The following is a 16,056-nucleotide window of genomic DNA, read 5'->3' on the forward strand; positions in this document are numbered from 1 at the left end:
CTAACACATTTATATAAAACCCAGATTAGTATCATTTTATCCCTAAATGATATAATCTGGTTTGTTTGCTTCTAACAAATTACTTTGGACCTATGTGGTCCAATCAAGTATTTCTGTTTAAGAATAGCTACTGTAGATATTTTATGGGTCTCTTTCATGACAAAATCATTTAGTTTTCATGGTCAAATCTCCTTGAAATATCTGGTATTTTGGCACCTAGGTTTTCCCTACCAAAATACAATCTTAGTATATGCTAGGAAGGTGCGCATGTCAGAGTACATTCTTGGTGGTTACAGAAGCCTCTGCCTTCCTGTGAGCAGGGAGAGTTGGATGCACGAACCCTCTGATTCCCCAAAAGATTCAGGGATGGGGGTTCTATCAGCTAAGACAGCTTGTTGATGCAGGATCCCAAGATGGAGCTCAGAGTGATCAGATATGCCCTGATCCTCCCAGAAATCCTTTCCGAGTGAAACATCTAAGTGAGCAGTTTGTTTGCTGAGACCTATTTCCTGCTCTCAATAGATCTACGTAAGTTTCAGAAAAATACAGAAGAGAAGACACACAGGCTATTTTTTCATTATCATATAAAGTAATATTTGACATCGTATCAGTTATGTGAATATTGCCTTCTATAGTTCAGTTTCAAGTGATTCTGTCCAATGCCATTCATTGACAAAAGAAGAAACTATAGTCCAAGTAAGTCAAATACATTTGTCCAAGATGATTCAGTTACTATCGGAGCTGAGATGAGGAGTCAGGCTTCTTGCAATTTAGAATATAAAATAATTTATTCATTGAGATAATCTGACTAGAAAGTGTGTAGAAAAAAGTCATTAAGATTCCAATCAATGGATTTATAAAAGAGTAGTATGCCTATAAAATGAATGATGGCTGTTCTATTAAAATACAACAATTTTAGGAGAAGAATAGTTTTGGTGTGTTTATTTCAAAGTACCATCTACTTTCATTTTTATATATACACATTTCATCTGTTATCATTTAACCTAAAGATAGCTTTTGTGTTCATGGTGAATTGTAACAATAGATTAAAATGTGTTAACCATGCCAATGTAAGATTTTATAACTGCTTGATTTATCTGCATCTTTATGTTATTACCATATTTTCTTTCCTGAAATTTCAGTTTTCAATTCTAAACATTAAAATGTTAAATAATAGTACACACATCATCATGAAAAAACATAAAAGTGTATGGACAATTAAGAAAATGTCCCTATGTAGAAAATATGTTCCAAGAAAACATCAGCAATTACTTAATTTGGACATTATCAAACAGGGTAAATGCGGTTTGTTAAGGAAAAATTAGAGTCATCCACAAACAGTGCTCTTGAAAGTATTCTATAACATCACCTACCTGGTTTTTTGAGAGATTTGTTCCAGTTTCTTGGCTAATGTACAGCATTCTTCCTTTAACTTTGTCAAAAATGTATTCTGGGAGGTCAGCAACAAATACTGTTCATTTTCTAGAAATAACAATAAACCCCCACCAACAGAAGATGTTTATGGTTGTCGCTCTGCAGTGCTTCCATACATAGAGTGGTAAAGTAATTAGACCCCTACACATTTCCAATAAGCCACTAGATCACTTTCAATGTCCTAAGTCAAAGGACTTATCATCTGGAAAGACACTCAATCTTAGGAGTCGTTTATTTTCAACATAAGTATACACCAGAAACACTTTTTATCAGACCAGCTTGGTGTAACATTTTGACATGTTAATAAAGTGTCAAATACCTCAAGTGGAAGCACAGACACTTATATCTTTGTAATATGCAAGATATTATATTTGAATTTTGACAATTTTACTATAAACAGTGTGTCAAAAATTCTCACAACCAGATAATTCAAAACTAAAATCATCGAGGAATTCTCTTCCACACTGTAATGCATGCTTTGTTTCATATTTGCACACATGATTTACTACCACCCCCCCAATCTTGCATATACTTCTCTAATTGTGAAGGTAAAAATGTGCATTTTCTTTAGAATTTTAATGTCATTGTCAACAGCATGAGCTTCAATGGAGATCTGGTCAAAGAAATTGAAAACGGTGTGATTTTGTGTGTGTACAAAAGCAAATGTTCTTAAGATGGTTTTAACCTTAAGTTAAATACACTCTAATCTAGTGCTTAGATTCTGCCCAAGACTCTGATCACTAGGATCATGCCAGCAGTGGGGGCAAACAATAATTTATCCCCAATTTCCTCTTTTGTTTTAGTGGAGAAACATCTACTAAACCTGGTGAATTTTCATTTCTTCTGGCCAAATGCTGTTAGAAGAAAATCTCTACTGAAAGCGCTAGAGGGAATTATGTGAGTCAATATGACATTTGCCTCTTCATAAGTCAATAGATTATTTAATGGCTTGCATGTTAGCAATTTTCACCCATAGGATAAGAAATAATTTTACTGTACCATCAAATACAATATATTAATACGTTAAATCATATTAAAATTACCTCTAAGCATAAGTTTTAAGAGTCCTTTATTTCTTTTCAATTTTAGCCAATGATTGGCAAAAAGCATATAGCATACAAATCAAAATAAATCAAGGCACTAAAATTAAGCAACATTTTTCTGGAAGAGACAGGATCAATTAAACTTTTGTTTTAATAGTACAATCAGTGTGGAGTATGTGGCGTGGAATTATAATGACTGACACTGTCTTGTTTTGACTAACACTGTCTGTGAACACACAACTCAAAAGTGAAAGAAACTACATAATGCTCTGACTGAACAAATCAAACTGTCTATTTTCAAAGTGCATTTTACTTTCAAATTAAAGGTAAAGAGTTACTGGCCAACTCAGTCTGCAGAATAGTGCCAATGTGATGAAAGATGGCAATTTTTAGCCAAGCTGCCAGCTGTGGTCAATGCCTTGTATTAGTGAATTTTAACAGCAGTTGTGAGAACTTGAAGAATGCAAAGGATTAAACATCACTCTAGATTGGGTTGGGGGAGGTGGGGAAATCATACAAATGCTAAAAATGTTCGAAGCTGCAAAGATTAAATAAAGGAACATATCAATTTGGAGCCACTGAATTACATCCAGCTGCGACAGTGAATTAAGAACCGATTAATGGCTAAAGCTTTTCTCCAGTTTGGATGCTGAAGCAAACTCATTAGGCTTTTAGAGTAGCTATAATGTGTGTACTGTGGGAACTGTTCAATGCTATTCAGGAGACTCTAACTGTAAGCTCAGAGCATTTCCCGCAGAGCTTCTGATGCTATTTTCTTTATATAACATGTGTGCCTGAAAACCCAGCCAAAAACAAGCCCTTTGTTTTTCTACTTTGTTGTGGTCTCTCTCAGCTTTACGTTTCTTGAACACAGGTAAATAAACTCATAATCCAGATGGTGCAACAGATGTGAGAGCAGCACTCTGAAATCAACAGACAGTGGGCAATACTTTCCATTTTCTCTTTTAAACGCTAACTAATATGTAATTCGGAATCTCCGGTGTAGTTAGCATCTGCTCCCTTCGGCCAGCCAAAGGTTACAGGTGTTCCTGATGTCATTTCACAGTAAGGCGTGGGCCTGGCTTGTGAGCGAGTGCCCAGGCTCTAATCTTTCCCTACCACCTACCAGTTTTGTCATGCTGGGCCTCCATTTGCTGTATCTTCTGTGTCAGCTCCCACTCTCTTTGCTGGGCCTGAAGGGCTTGGGCCTTTGCTTCCTTGCTAAAGCTCTGCTGAATGCTATCTTTTTCTTGTCTGCAAAACAGAGAGGAGACATACAGAAATTTAATCTGCAGATGCACAAACCCCCATCATGTCCCCTATAGACCAGAGAGAGCTGATACGGAGTAAACTGTTAAGCCTAAGAAGACAATGACCTTTCTATTGACCCTCCCCCACTTCAGAGGGAAAATCCAAACAATCTTCCATACGACGTTAAATACGTGCCACGAGTGCAAATGGACTAAAGTATGCAGTGTCAAAAAATCATAACCACTAAATAACAGTATTTTGTCACTTTAAAACACAAACCTTTTTTCTCTAACATTCTTAATGTTTTACACTACCAATGAATCTTTCATCTTCTGAGTGGTCAATATTTCCTAGAGACACTGGCACTCTAGGAACAGCATGATTCGATCCTTAAACAAAACTTAAATTCTTAAAACTAAGCTTTGTAGACCACTTCTGTTTTCACTCTAAACTTAAAATGGAATCTTAAACATAATGCAGGAGCCTCTATCTAGAGGCGAGTAAATGATTCTGCAGTGCCACATGCATGTTTTCACTAAATATCTTCACACATCAGGCCATATAATGTGAACATAAATACGAATATGAATATGAATAACTTCCCCCAGCACTTCATAAGAAAATCCCTCGTGGGTCACAGTGAAAGAAATTGCAGGATGAAAAGCTTCTGTAGTCAGACAACATCCCATCGTACTGTGATAGGACACTGACCTATCCCACTGGGTCAATAACCAAGCACAGTGGCTCCAAAGAGAGAAACTTCCTAAACAATTAGAACCTGGGGAATGCATAGGACTTCAATGCTGGCAGCTGGCAGCACCGTGGATATACTGACAGTGTGTGTGTGCATGTACATGTGCCCCCCCCCACACACACACACATTAGGATGGTTCTTCAAACTCTAAATATGGGTAAGTGATATGAGAGTTTCCTTTAATTAACTGACTTAGTTATTTCTAACTCCTGATCTCCTTGTGGGCATTTCTCATCCATGCTGCTTTAGTTTACTAATTGAGATATTTACTGCTTAGCCTTTGCCAAACTAAAAATAAACAATTCCATAAAGCTATCACTACTAGTCTATGTACCGCTGTGGAACTTCAATTCACTGGCTTCTAATTATAAAGCAACATAAGGAAAGCCTGTATTAAAATTGGTCAATGCATGTGGTAACATTGTAGTGTAAAATTCTGGAATGAAAATACACCCACACCTCACTCAAATGGAATCATCGGGGGTCCATGCTAAATGTGAAATAAGGTCCTGTCTGGTACTTCTAATAACACCACCTCCCCCTGGGATGTGGTCCACGGTCTTACGTCGCACTCAGTTCCAAACTAGTATATACAACAAATGGACAGTCAGACTAGGCAACGTTTTGCCTCCCCAGTCACACTACGTATTTTCTGGTCATGGATCACTGCATATGTCTCTTCCTCTTCCTGGAAAGCCCCGCCACCTGTTCACTCAATCCCCCTGTAAGAGGTATACATACCACTACCCCCTTCAGGCCTAGCTCAAAATTCTTCCCCTCTCCTTCCTCCCTCCTGAATTAACTATTCTTCCCTCAATGACCTCAATATATGTTGTGTACAATGTGCAAAGATAGTATTTATCACACTTTAGTTATTGCTTTACATGCCTGCTTCCTTTGTCATCTTTGTCTCTATACCCTCGGTCCAGCTCAGTGCTTGGCACACAGGAAGTGGGCAGTGAATATTTCAGGATTGGATGTTGTTATACTCTTGTCATAGGGGAAAGGAAGGCTGCTATCTTTATGTGTAGCCGGAGAATCTGCTTAAGTCTTACATGAGGAGGCAAAAACTTTTCAGACATGTTAGAAAAAGGTGCTTGGAAGAGAATGGTTCTAATGGCTCTGCCAGTTGGAGACTACGCTGCTAAAGTAATCAGCTTAAAAAAAGCCCTGTGGACTCTAACCATCCGAAAGTCAGACCCCTCGCTGGGGCAGGAGACAGAGACAGAAACCTGGGGCTCTGCAACCCCTAACAATTGGGTGACATAAATGCATTCTCCAACACCAATACCCACCTGGGAGTGAGAGGGGCACTACTAATAATTATATCAAGATAACAGTCATAACTAAAACTACCCATCACAAACTGGTACTTACAGTTCCCCAGTATAAAGGGGTTGTCAATCTCACCATCAGTTTTCAGAATAAGCTGCCTAATTACTGATATTCTCAATTGACTATAGGCTGGGCGCGGTGGCTCACATCTGTAATCCCAGCACTTTGGGAGGCCGAGGCAGGCAGATCACTTAAGGCCAGGAGTTAGAGACCACCCTGGCCAACAAGGCAAAACCCTATCTCTACTAAAAATACAAAAGTTAGCTGGGAGTGGTGGTGCATGCCTGTAATCCCAGCTACTTGGGAGGCTGAGGCTGTAGAATCACTTGAACCTGAGAGATGGAGGATGCAGGGAGCAGAGATTGTGTCACTGCACTCCAGCCTGGGTGATAGAGTGAGATTCTCTCTCAAAATAAATAAATAAAAATAAAAAATAAACTGACTATAGAAAAGAACTGTCATCATTGCAGTCCTTTTTATAAAATAAAACAAGTTAACAGACTTCTGCAAACAAATGTTGAGTTACACATCAACTGATGTTTCTTGAATCCTTCCCCAACTTTCCCTCTATTTGGGAAACTATACATTATGTTTCATTGCCTAGAAACATGATATAGTCTTGCTTTCCAACCTCCTTTCCCCTTCCACTTTCGCATGTTGCCTTCTCTCCCCTCTTGCAGGTTCTTTCTGACTTGGTAGGCTTTTTATAAATTCCCAGAATGTTAGAACTAAAAGGGAACCTCAAATGTGTTTCATCAAACCCTCTCACTTTACAGTTAGAAAAAAAAAAAAAGCCTACTAAAAAATCCCCAAGGGTCACAAAAGAATTTGAAGTCTGCTTATAGGTTGCACAGTGAATGATTTAAAGGCAGAGAGGTAGGATTAAAATATTTTTATTTAGGGAAACCTATTTTATAATACTCTGGAGCCCGGGTATGCAATCTTTTGGCTTCCCTGGGTCACACTGGGAGAATTGTCTTGGGCCACACATAAAATACACTGAAACTAACAGTAATGATTGCTGATGAGCTGAAAAAAAAAAAGGAAAAGAAAAGAAAAGAGAATCACACACACACAAAATCTCATCATGTTTTAAGAAAGTTTACCAGTTTGTATGGGGCTTCATGCAAAGCTGTCCTGGGCCGCCAGCTGGACAGCTTACTCAGCCTGCGGCCTCGATGGTTTTGAATGCGGCCCAACACAAATTCATAAACTTCCTTAAAACATTATGAGATTTATGCACGGGCCTTTTTGTTTTTTTCCTTTTTAGCGCACCAGCTGCCATTAGTGTTAATGTCTTTTATGTGTGGCCCACAATGCTTCCTCTTCTAGTGTGGCCCAGGAAAGCCAAAAGATTGGCCACACCTGCTCGAGAGGTAATACAATAATGGATTCAAAAAATTATCAAAAGCACTTAGGCATTCAGGGAACGACTAGAGAAGAATGTAAATCAATGCATTAAAGATGTATCATAACTCTCTTATGTGAAAGGCACTCTGCTAGGCACTGGGTCAAATAAAGATAAAGAAGATATGCTCCTTGCCCCTAGTAGGGAGTTCAACATGGCCAAAGAGAAAGTAGATGGTAAAATACTTCGTAAGAAAGGTACAAGGGGGAAATTTACCAGAGCATAACAAAATGAGAGTCAAATCCAGCTGGGTGTGAGAGCCTGGTGAAGGATAGTCAAGCCAGTCTCTCCAATTGGTTTGCTTTAATTCCCACTCAAAACACTGAGTAAAAAAGAATTTCTTGTTAGTTATGGGGCTGAAATATTTATTCACAATCACTCAAAACCAGAAACAACTTAAATGTCCATCAACTGTTTAATGGATAAACTGTGGTATAGTCTTGGAAGTTTACACCAAGACTATGGCTAGGTCATACTATGGCCTAGGAAGAGTAGAAATAAAAAGGAACAATGCTACACACAGCACTTGGTTGAACCTCAAAAGTAGTACACGTAGTTTAAAAAGCCAGACACCAAAGACATATATTATGATGTCATTCACAGGCCATTCAAGAAAAGTAAACACTAAGGGATAGAAAGTAGATCCGTGCTGCCAGGATTTGGAAGTAGGAGAGGGGTACCAGGGAGCAAAAGGGCACAAGGACACGTTTTGGGTTGATATAAATGTTCTTCTACGTTATGACTATGATCTTTCCACAGTTCTATATATTTGTCAAACCATCTTTACCTGCACAGTTAGAAACTGGTGATATTTTATTACACTTAAATTTACCCCAATAAAGCTGATTTTTAAAAGGAGCAAATCAGTGGCTCACACCTGTAATCCCAGCACTTTGGGAAGCCGAGGCAGGTGGATCACTTGAGTGTTGAGCCCAGGAGTTCAAGACCAGCCTGGGCAACCTGGTGCAATCCCATCTCTACAAAAAAAAAATACAAAAATTAGCCAAATGTGGTGTTGTGTGCCTGTAATGCCAGCTCTCAAGAAGCTGATACAGAAGGATCACTTGAGCCCAGGGAGGTCGAGGCTACAGTGAGCCATAACTGCACCACTGCACTCTAGCCTGGGTGACAGAGTGAGACCCTGTCTCAAAAAAATTAATCAATTAATTAATTAATTAAAGGAACAAATGATCTAGAGTAGGAACATCCACCTTTATTCTCCAAGTTACTTACATCACCTGCAATCCAGGCATGTGTGGGCCATGTCAATGTTTTCTTCATAAAAATTCAGAATTAAAAGGAGTGAACAAGGACTGGCTAGGCCTCAAATACAGACTACATATACAGGGAGGCATAGTCACTCCTTTTTACCAATTATAGTTCTCGTTGATTGCATTTTCTGAAAATGGTCACAATGATATTTACCATCCCATTTTTTTAGAAATGGGACTGAAGCATTAACCTTATATTTTTGATACTCAACTTTTTCATATCATTTATTATTTTAAATCTTGCAATTTAAAAAATGTTCATGTCACAGAGCAAAAATGATTTGTTAAACAGATTTTTTAAAGTATATTTTCTAATGACGTTAAATTTAGCTCAACAATAACCCTGGGACAGAAACAATGAAAGGCTCAAGTCTGGGAACAAGGACTGGGTAGTTGTGGTGTTGAGGCACCAATTCCACCTTCCATGTTCCTATTCACCTTTTTACTGATGTCTAAAGTTCCAGTGTGAGACATACAACTCTTCTGGTTAAAAGGTGTTTCCCTTTTAAGATAAAATATTGAGAGCTTTGTGATAGTAGCATCTAGGTATGAAAAAACTTGTGAGAATTTATAATATGCTTATTGGCTGAAAATCATTAAGGAATACAGATAGAAGGGGCATGGAGGTGCTGGGTACTGATGTGAGTTTAGACAGAAAATGTACATTTGTCTCAATATTGGTGCTATTAGCTTTGATAGCTTGATTAACATCACTGGTGTACCAGATGATATTTAATGACTGGCCTCCAGGGGGACAGGAAATCCCTCTTTTGTAGTATTTACCAATTTTCAGTGTAGACACTTCCACCATGCTCTACTGTAAGCTACCAAAGTGACATCACTGAATACCAAGTTGGGAAGAAATACACATAACTGGCTCTCATGAGCTGGTACAAGTCAGACTCAGCAAAACAGTAGTTAGGTGAGCTCTCCCAGGCTTCTCTACTGTAAAGTTACTGTTTCCTCTTTGTATCAGGTTGGTGCAAAAGTAATTACCTTTAATGGCAAAAATCACAATTACTTTTGCTCCAACCTAATAAGTAAGAGGTAATTTGTTGGGAGATGCTGAGAATATGCAAACATCCTATTCTTCATCGAGCTCTCACCTAATAGTTTTACATCCAAAAATGACTTTTTTGCTCCATCATTCTTTCTCTATTTTTTAACATTGTAGTATAAGAAAGAGCTTTCCCTTCTCTATCATTTATTAATTCATTAATATCAGCATGGAGTCATGGGTTCATATCATATTCAGTGGGTTATAATCCATTATGATTATTATTTTTATGCTCAATTTATCCCGAATTTTGCCAGGGGGAACCCTTTCAAGGTGGTTCCTATGTGACATCTCTATTATTCTTGTGACTTTCTATCTCCACAAAATGTTGCAGGCTCGTCTTGTAATGTCCTTGTACCAGTCTTGGAATCAGCATTTGAACAAGCAGCTCTTTTTGTGCCTTTAATGGGGAATGGTATTTAGAAACCAGGATCTGTCACTAGGTGGTGCTCACTGCTACTGCAAAATCATTGCTTCTAGGTCACCTTGGTGGACTAAGTCTGGATATGAATATATATATAAGTTGATAAATGTCAATATAAATATAAATATTTATCTGTATCCTATAGGAATATACGCATACACATTCATACTGGTCTTTCCAATTACAAGTCAACAACATACATAGAACCTTATCTCCCTTTTTTCCATAATTGTAATTTTTTCCTCAGTAGTAAGAAACTTGGTTCCTATTATCCTCAACATACTTATCTGTTTGTTCAAACTTGGAATACACAGAAAGTAGTTTCAAAATTAATAATCTATGGAAAGCAAATCTACTAGCAAGTAGAATTAAATATTTGCTGATAGTTTTGTTTTGTTTTGCCTTGTTTTTTAAACAAATGCATAGGTACTTTTTGAGTTTATTCTCTTCGTGCTCTGGGAAGATGCCACCTTGAGAGGCAATGGAGTACAGCCAAAACTCACAGAGCTAGAGGGTGAGAGCATGGCAGCCACCACCTTATCACCTGTGTGACTATAGACAAATAACTTTCTTCCTTTAATACTGGCATACTTCATTCAAGCAGGACAAAAAATCCAACCTTAAAGGACTAATCATTTTAAGACGCTACCAATTACTAATGTTTACACATAAGCTAAGGTCTTTACATGCATTCTTTTATTTAATCCTCATACCAACCATAGAAAGTAGGTTCTCTTAGTATCTTCACTTTATAGATAAGAAAATGGGGGCCTAGAGAGGTTATACAGTATGTTCATGTTCTTTAGTTCTTAAAGGTTATAGTCAGGAAATCCAGGGCTCTCTCACTCCACGGTGAATCACTACGCTTCAATCTCTTCTTTTATCAGGGATGTAGAGAAATGAGAGAAGGGTGAAAGCATAACAAGTTTCTATTTCAATTATCTCTATGGGAGTGTGCCATTTAATAGCCATATTATCCATCTTAACAGCCAAATCCCAAGCAACTGGTTCTCCTTCTTCTTGCCCGGCTGTCCTCCAAGCTATTAGATTACTTTCTCCTATAATGACACCATCAACTAGTTGTGTCCTTCTTAAAGACATATATTCACCTTTGCAAAAACATTGAAAGGTACCACAAACACATCTCCTGCCTCAAGTGGCCACAGACTCTAGAAAAGATGAGACGTGTGCATCAATCTGGAATGTGCATCAAAATGGAGTCCATGGAGAGCAGGAACCTTCGTTTTGCTCCCTAATTTATCCCCAGAATCCAGAATAGTGCCTGGTATACAGTTGTGTGGTCAATGAACATTTGATGAATGAATAAACAAATGAATGAATGATCAACTACTAAAAGACAGAAAGTACTAAGTATCCTCACAGGGGTAAGTATCACCCTGTCTCCTGACTACAGTCAGAGAATGTGATAAGATAATCCCTATTTTTGCCAAGAATTTATTATTATTATTATTATTGGCAATAAAACAAAACAAAAACAATAATAAAATTGGTAGATGGCATGATGTCTTCCATGTTTGAGAGGAACCCAAAATTCTATGCTTATTTACAGCTAACAGGGGCTATATTCTCTTATTTGAGCAGATGTAGAACTACTGAGAAGAAACAGAAAGGAAAACACAGGAATGAGATTCTGGAATCTCTACTTCCTTAAGTATGCAAAAGACTTAATGGCATCATACATATTTCCTGGAGTAAATTACTTCTATTTTCTTCACTGCAAAGTATGTCAGAACTTCAAGCACAATGTTGAAAGATGAGTTATCAGATCAGAGAATGAGTCATGTCTAGGGAGGAAAGCAGAAACAGAAAGGAGGTCAACTTCTTTCAAGGGAATATACACAAAAGAAAGGAAATATTTAACAGAAACATCTCTAAAAATAATTTTCCCTCCAAAAATGTTCTTACAGTATCTCCAAAATAATTTGAAAACTTACCTTCAAGGCAAAAGACAGTACAGTAGACTAGCTATTGCCTGTTTCTATTACATATGCACAATCCCATTTACGTTTAAAACAAAACCGCAGACTCTTACTATCAACTCCAGTTACTATCACATCATCCTTTGCACGTCTGTACTTTCTATTTTAAAAGGCACATTCAAATGCACCGACCTTGCTATTCTTCATAACATCTCTATGGGGCAGGGAGATGGAACAGATATTCCTGTTTGATAGATAAAGCGTCTCAAACTCAGGGAATTAAGAGATTTTTCTCAAAGCCATGCAGTATTAGCAAGTAGCAAAGCTGGAATCCAAATCTGTCTTCTCACTCCAAGTTCAGTGTTCTTTCCATTCCATGGCACTGCCTCACATGGGGTTTGTTTAATCAAACAGTGGATTGCGCATCCATTCAACAAATACTTAAGCAACTACTTTGTGCCAAGCACAAAAGTATGGGGATGCATCAGTGTGCAAGATGTAGACCACGGCCTCAAAGAGTCTATGGTCTAGTGAACAAAATAAACGAGTTTTGGGGAAAAAAAACAACTCATGGTATAGTAAATATTAAAGTAGGGCTAAATTCCTACCATTATACAGGTGGAAAGGATAGGAATTGGGGAGTGGCTGGGGACAGGGAGGAAGGATTTCAGGAAGCTTAAAAAAAATCAGAAGTTTAAAATATGAGTAGTAATCTGTTATACAAAGAATATAAAGAAGATTATTACAAGTGAAGTGGACAGTTTGTGCAAAGACTCAGGGTGGAGAGAGAACCAGGTGCCCTGAGAACACTGCGAACGGTTTTGGCATGGCTGGATGCTGGAGGGTATAGAATACTGCGAACGGTTTTGGCATGGCTGGATGCTGGAGGGTATAGAACACTGCGAACGGTTTTGGCATGGCTGGATGCTGGAGGGTATAGAACACTGCGAACGGTTTTGGCATGGCTGGATGCTGGAGGGTATAGAACACTGCGAACGGTTTTGGCATGGCTGGATGCTGGAGGGTATAGAACACTGCGAACGGTTTTGGCATGGCTGGATGCTGGAGGGTATAGAACACTGCGAACGGTTTTGGCATGGCTGGATGCTGGAGGGTATAGAACACTGCGAACGGTTTTGGCGTGGCTGGATGCTGGAGGGTATATGCTGTGGGGCAGCAGTGCGCAGTTGGTGGAGGGGAGATTATTGAAGAAAGACGAGACTTGGAGATGTAGGCAGGAGCCAGAACATGAAGCTATTTTTAAGGCCCTCGTCCTGAGGGAAACAGGGAGCCAATGTAGGGTTTTAAGCAGCGGAGTGTTGTGATCACACTCATGCTTTAGAAAGATCACTCTGGCTGCAGTGTGGGGAACAGATGGGGAAGGACAACATTAGAACCAGGGAGAGCACTTATTACTACAGCACTAGTAAGAGCAATTTCTGTAACGGTTTCTTTAGATACAGTAGATACCACAGGTGGATACTGAGACTGAACAGCCTCAGTGCATTTGATAACGCACACTTCACTACTTCTCAGTCCTCAAATGTTTTCAATAGCTCAGGGTGCCCGATGCATTAAGTGATTGCATGGGGCAAAGATCCTGAGAGAGTCAAGTGCCCACCATATCCTACTGTACAACACTCGGTGCCCAGTTAATCACCCTAAATGATAAGGACCAGTATGCTACTACCTAAAATAAATTCGATCATGATTTTGCCTTTGTATCTTCATATTTTCAAAAATTCATGTTTTCCATTTCAATTTGTCTATATAAACTAATGACTTTGATACATTCCTGGCTTTCATCTCTGAAAAATATCACTTGGTCTACAAATTCCCAGTAACTAATCCCTCTGATGAGTAACTTCAAATCAGGTATCAGTAGGATCAATATGCATTCTAGTGGCATTTCTATAACATGTCAATGGAAATTCATTATTATCAAGTTGTAGCATAATTAATTGAAAAGTTTCTATTCTATTACTAAAATGTTTTGCAAATTAATTTCTAGGGCATATTATTAAATGGGGAACACGGCTCCCTTGTGGCTATAAAATTTATTCAGAAATATGTATAATCGTAAGAATTATAATTTAAATATTTTTATTATATTTTATGAGTATGACAGAGTAACGCATCATGTATCTAGAATGTTGAGAATATGTTCCACATAGGAGAATTTTCCAGGTATTAGATCCATAGAATTCTGACCATTTGCAGTAGAAATATGTCTAAAATGTGTTAATTATGTCTCTGTTTTCTTAAGCAAACTATACCAAATACAATAAGCTTTCCTTAATAATTAAGGTTCATAATTTAAAACAAGGTAGGCCTACGCACTGTTGCTATTCCTTCTGCTAGTGAGCGCCTATGGATCATTGCTCATTGCCAGATCTTTAAGTGCTTAATAGAGTGGCTAGAAACAGAAGGCACTCAATAATATTCATTGCAAGAAAGGTCTCAGATGCTATTCTAAAGAACCAAAAGCATACTGGTCTTCTCATAATTTTTTATTGGTTGGTTTGCTGTGATTTGCTGCCATGTTTTTTGTTTTGTTTTTAATTTTTTTCCTTTTTGCTTTTTAACATCTAAAAGTGTGTCACGATAGTTCCACAGATGCTGCACAGACAAGTGCAAGGGCTTTGTGATCGTTACTTACTTCTTAAAAGTGCTTTTAAATGTATGCCTCAATTTACAGCTATATTTCAAATTAGCCAGAAGTCTAAGTTTGGGCCAGGTGCGGTGGCTCACACCTGTAATCCCAACACTTTGGGAGGCCGAGGCGGGCAGATCACCTGAGATCAGGAGTTCCAGACCAGCCTGGCCAACATGGTGAAACTCCATCTCTACTAAAAATACAAAAAGTAGCCGGGTGTGGCGTGCGTGCCTGTAATCCCAGTTACTCAGGAGGCTGAGACAGGAGAATTGCTTGAACCTGGGAGGCGGAGGTTGCGGTGAGCTGAAATTGTGTCACTGTACTCCAGCCTGGGCGACAGAGTAAGACTCTGTCTCAGAATGAAAAAAAAAAAAAAAGAAGTCTAAGTTTGAGTAAGTGGAGAACTTCTGTAATCAAGACAGTAGAATTTTCATTATTGCTGAGATGGTGTGCCTTTGGTCAAACATCCAACATGCATGTATACAGAAATTACAGCTGTATTCTATAGACTAGTAACCTTGACTTGGCAACAAGACCACTGTAGTCCATTTTTAAAGTTTGATTGAGAACTCTGTAACCTCTCCATCTTTGCACACAATTCCAGAGGTAAAAAGCACTATATTTACAGAAGAAAAAAACCAACCTGAGCCCAAATTTTCTGATTCCGACTCCACTATTCTCACTCTTCTAAATAAGAAAATTCTTGTTCTTGATACAATAATTAAGTCCTTTCTTCATCAAAACATTTTGCCTTTTAGTCATTTTATGATTTAACATTATTTCTATTTGACTTTGTAATACTTGCTTGAAACTATTCTTATCTACATCCTTAATTATTTCCTCTGCTTCAATAACCTGTGTCTGCTGGATCTTTCTCTTCCTCTAGCCATTTCTTAGTATTCATCCTCACCACTCCTGTAGCTACAGAGCTGCCCTTTCCATTCCTGGAGACCTGCTTCTTCCAGCCTTCTAAATCTATCTTCAAACTAATTTCCACAAGGTAGCCTGCCCTGAGTATATTTAAACCAGAGGACTTTGTGCTCTGAGAAAATAAGTATAAGCAACTGAAATCCTAAAATACCCCTAAAAACAATAGGATACTTTCAGCCTTCATCCCTTCGCATGTAAGCTCCACTGCCAGCAGGGCACCTGTACATAAGGAGGCAGAAGTTTAGAGAACAGGCTTTGGTGTCTGCTAGACTTACCATCAAAGTCGCAGTTCCTCCATTTACTAGCTGTGTGCCCTAAGTCAGTGGTTAGGCACCTTTTTAGCAGCAATGACTGGTTTCGTGGAAAACAATTTTTCCACGGACCAGAGTGGGGAGGTGTGGGGATGATTCAACTGCATTCCATTTATTGTGCACTTTATTTCTATTATTATTACACTGTAACATGTAATGAAATAATTATAGCACTCACCATAATGTAGAATCAGTGGGAGCCTTGAGCTCGTTTTCCTGCAACTAGACAGTTCCATCGGGGG

The 16,056-nt window shown here is 38.5% G+C and overlaps 1 protein-coding gene across 1 annotated transcript in view; it reads right to left on the reverse strand.

The window, feature by feature from the left end:
• SDCCAG8 (SHH signaling and ciliogenesis regulator SDCCAG8) overlaps window positions 1-16,056 on the reverse strand; it is a 253,839-nt gene that overhangs the window by 89,815 nt on the left and 147,968 nt on the right. Inside the window, 2 exon segments of the mRNA XM_017847791.1 lie at window positions 1,374-1,482; window positions 3,604-3,731. Coding sequence (XP_017703280.1) covers window positions 1,374-1,482; window positions 3,604-3,731 — 237 coding nt within the window.

This window comes from Rhinopithecus bieti, unplaced genomic scaffold (genome assembly GCF_001698545.2).
Source record: "Rhinopithecus bieti isolate Rb0 unplaced genomic scaffold, ASM169854v2 scaffold_28016, whole genome shotgun sequence".
NCBI lineage: Eukaryota > Metazoa > Chordata > Mammalia > Primates > Cercopithecidae > Rhinopithecus > Rhinopithecus bieti.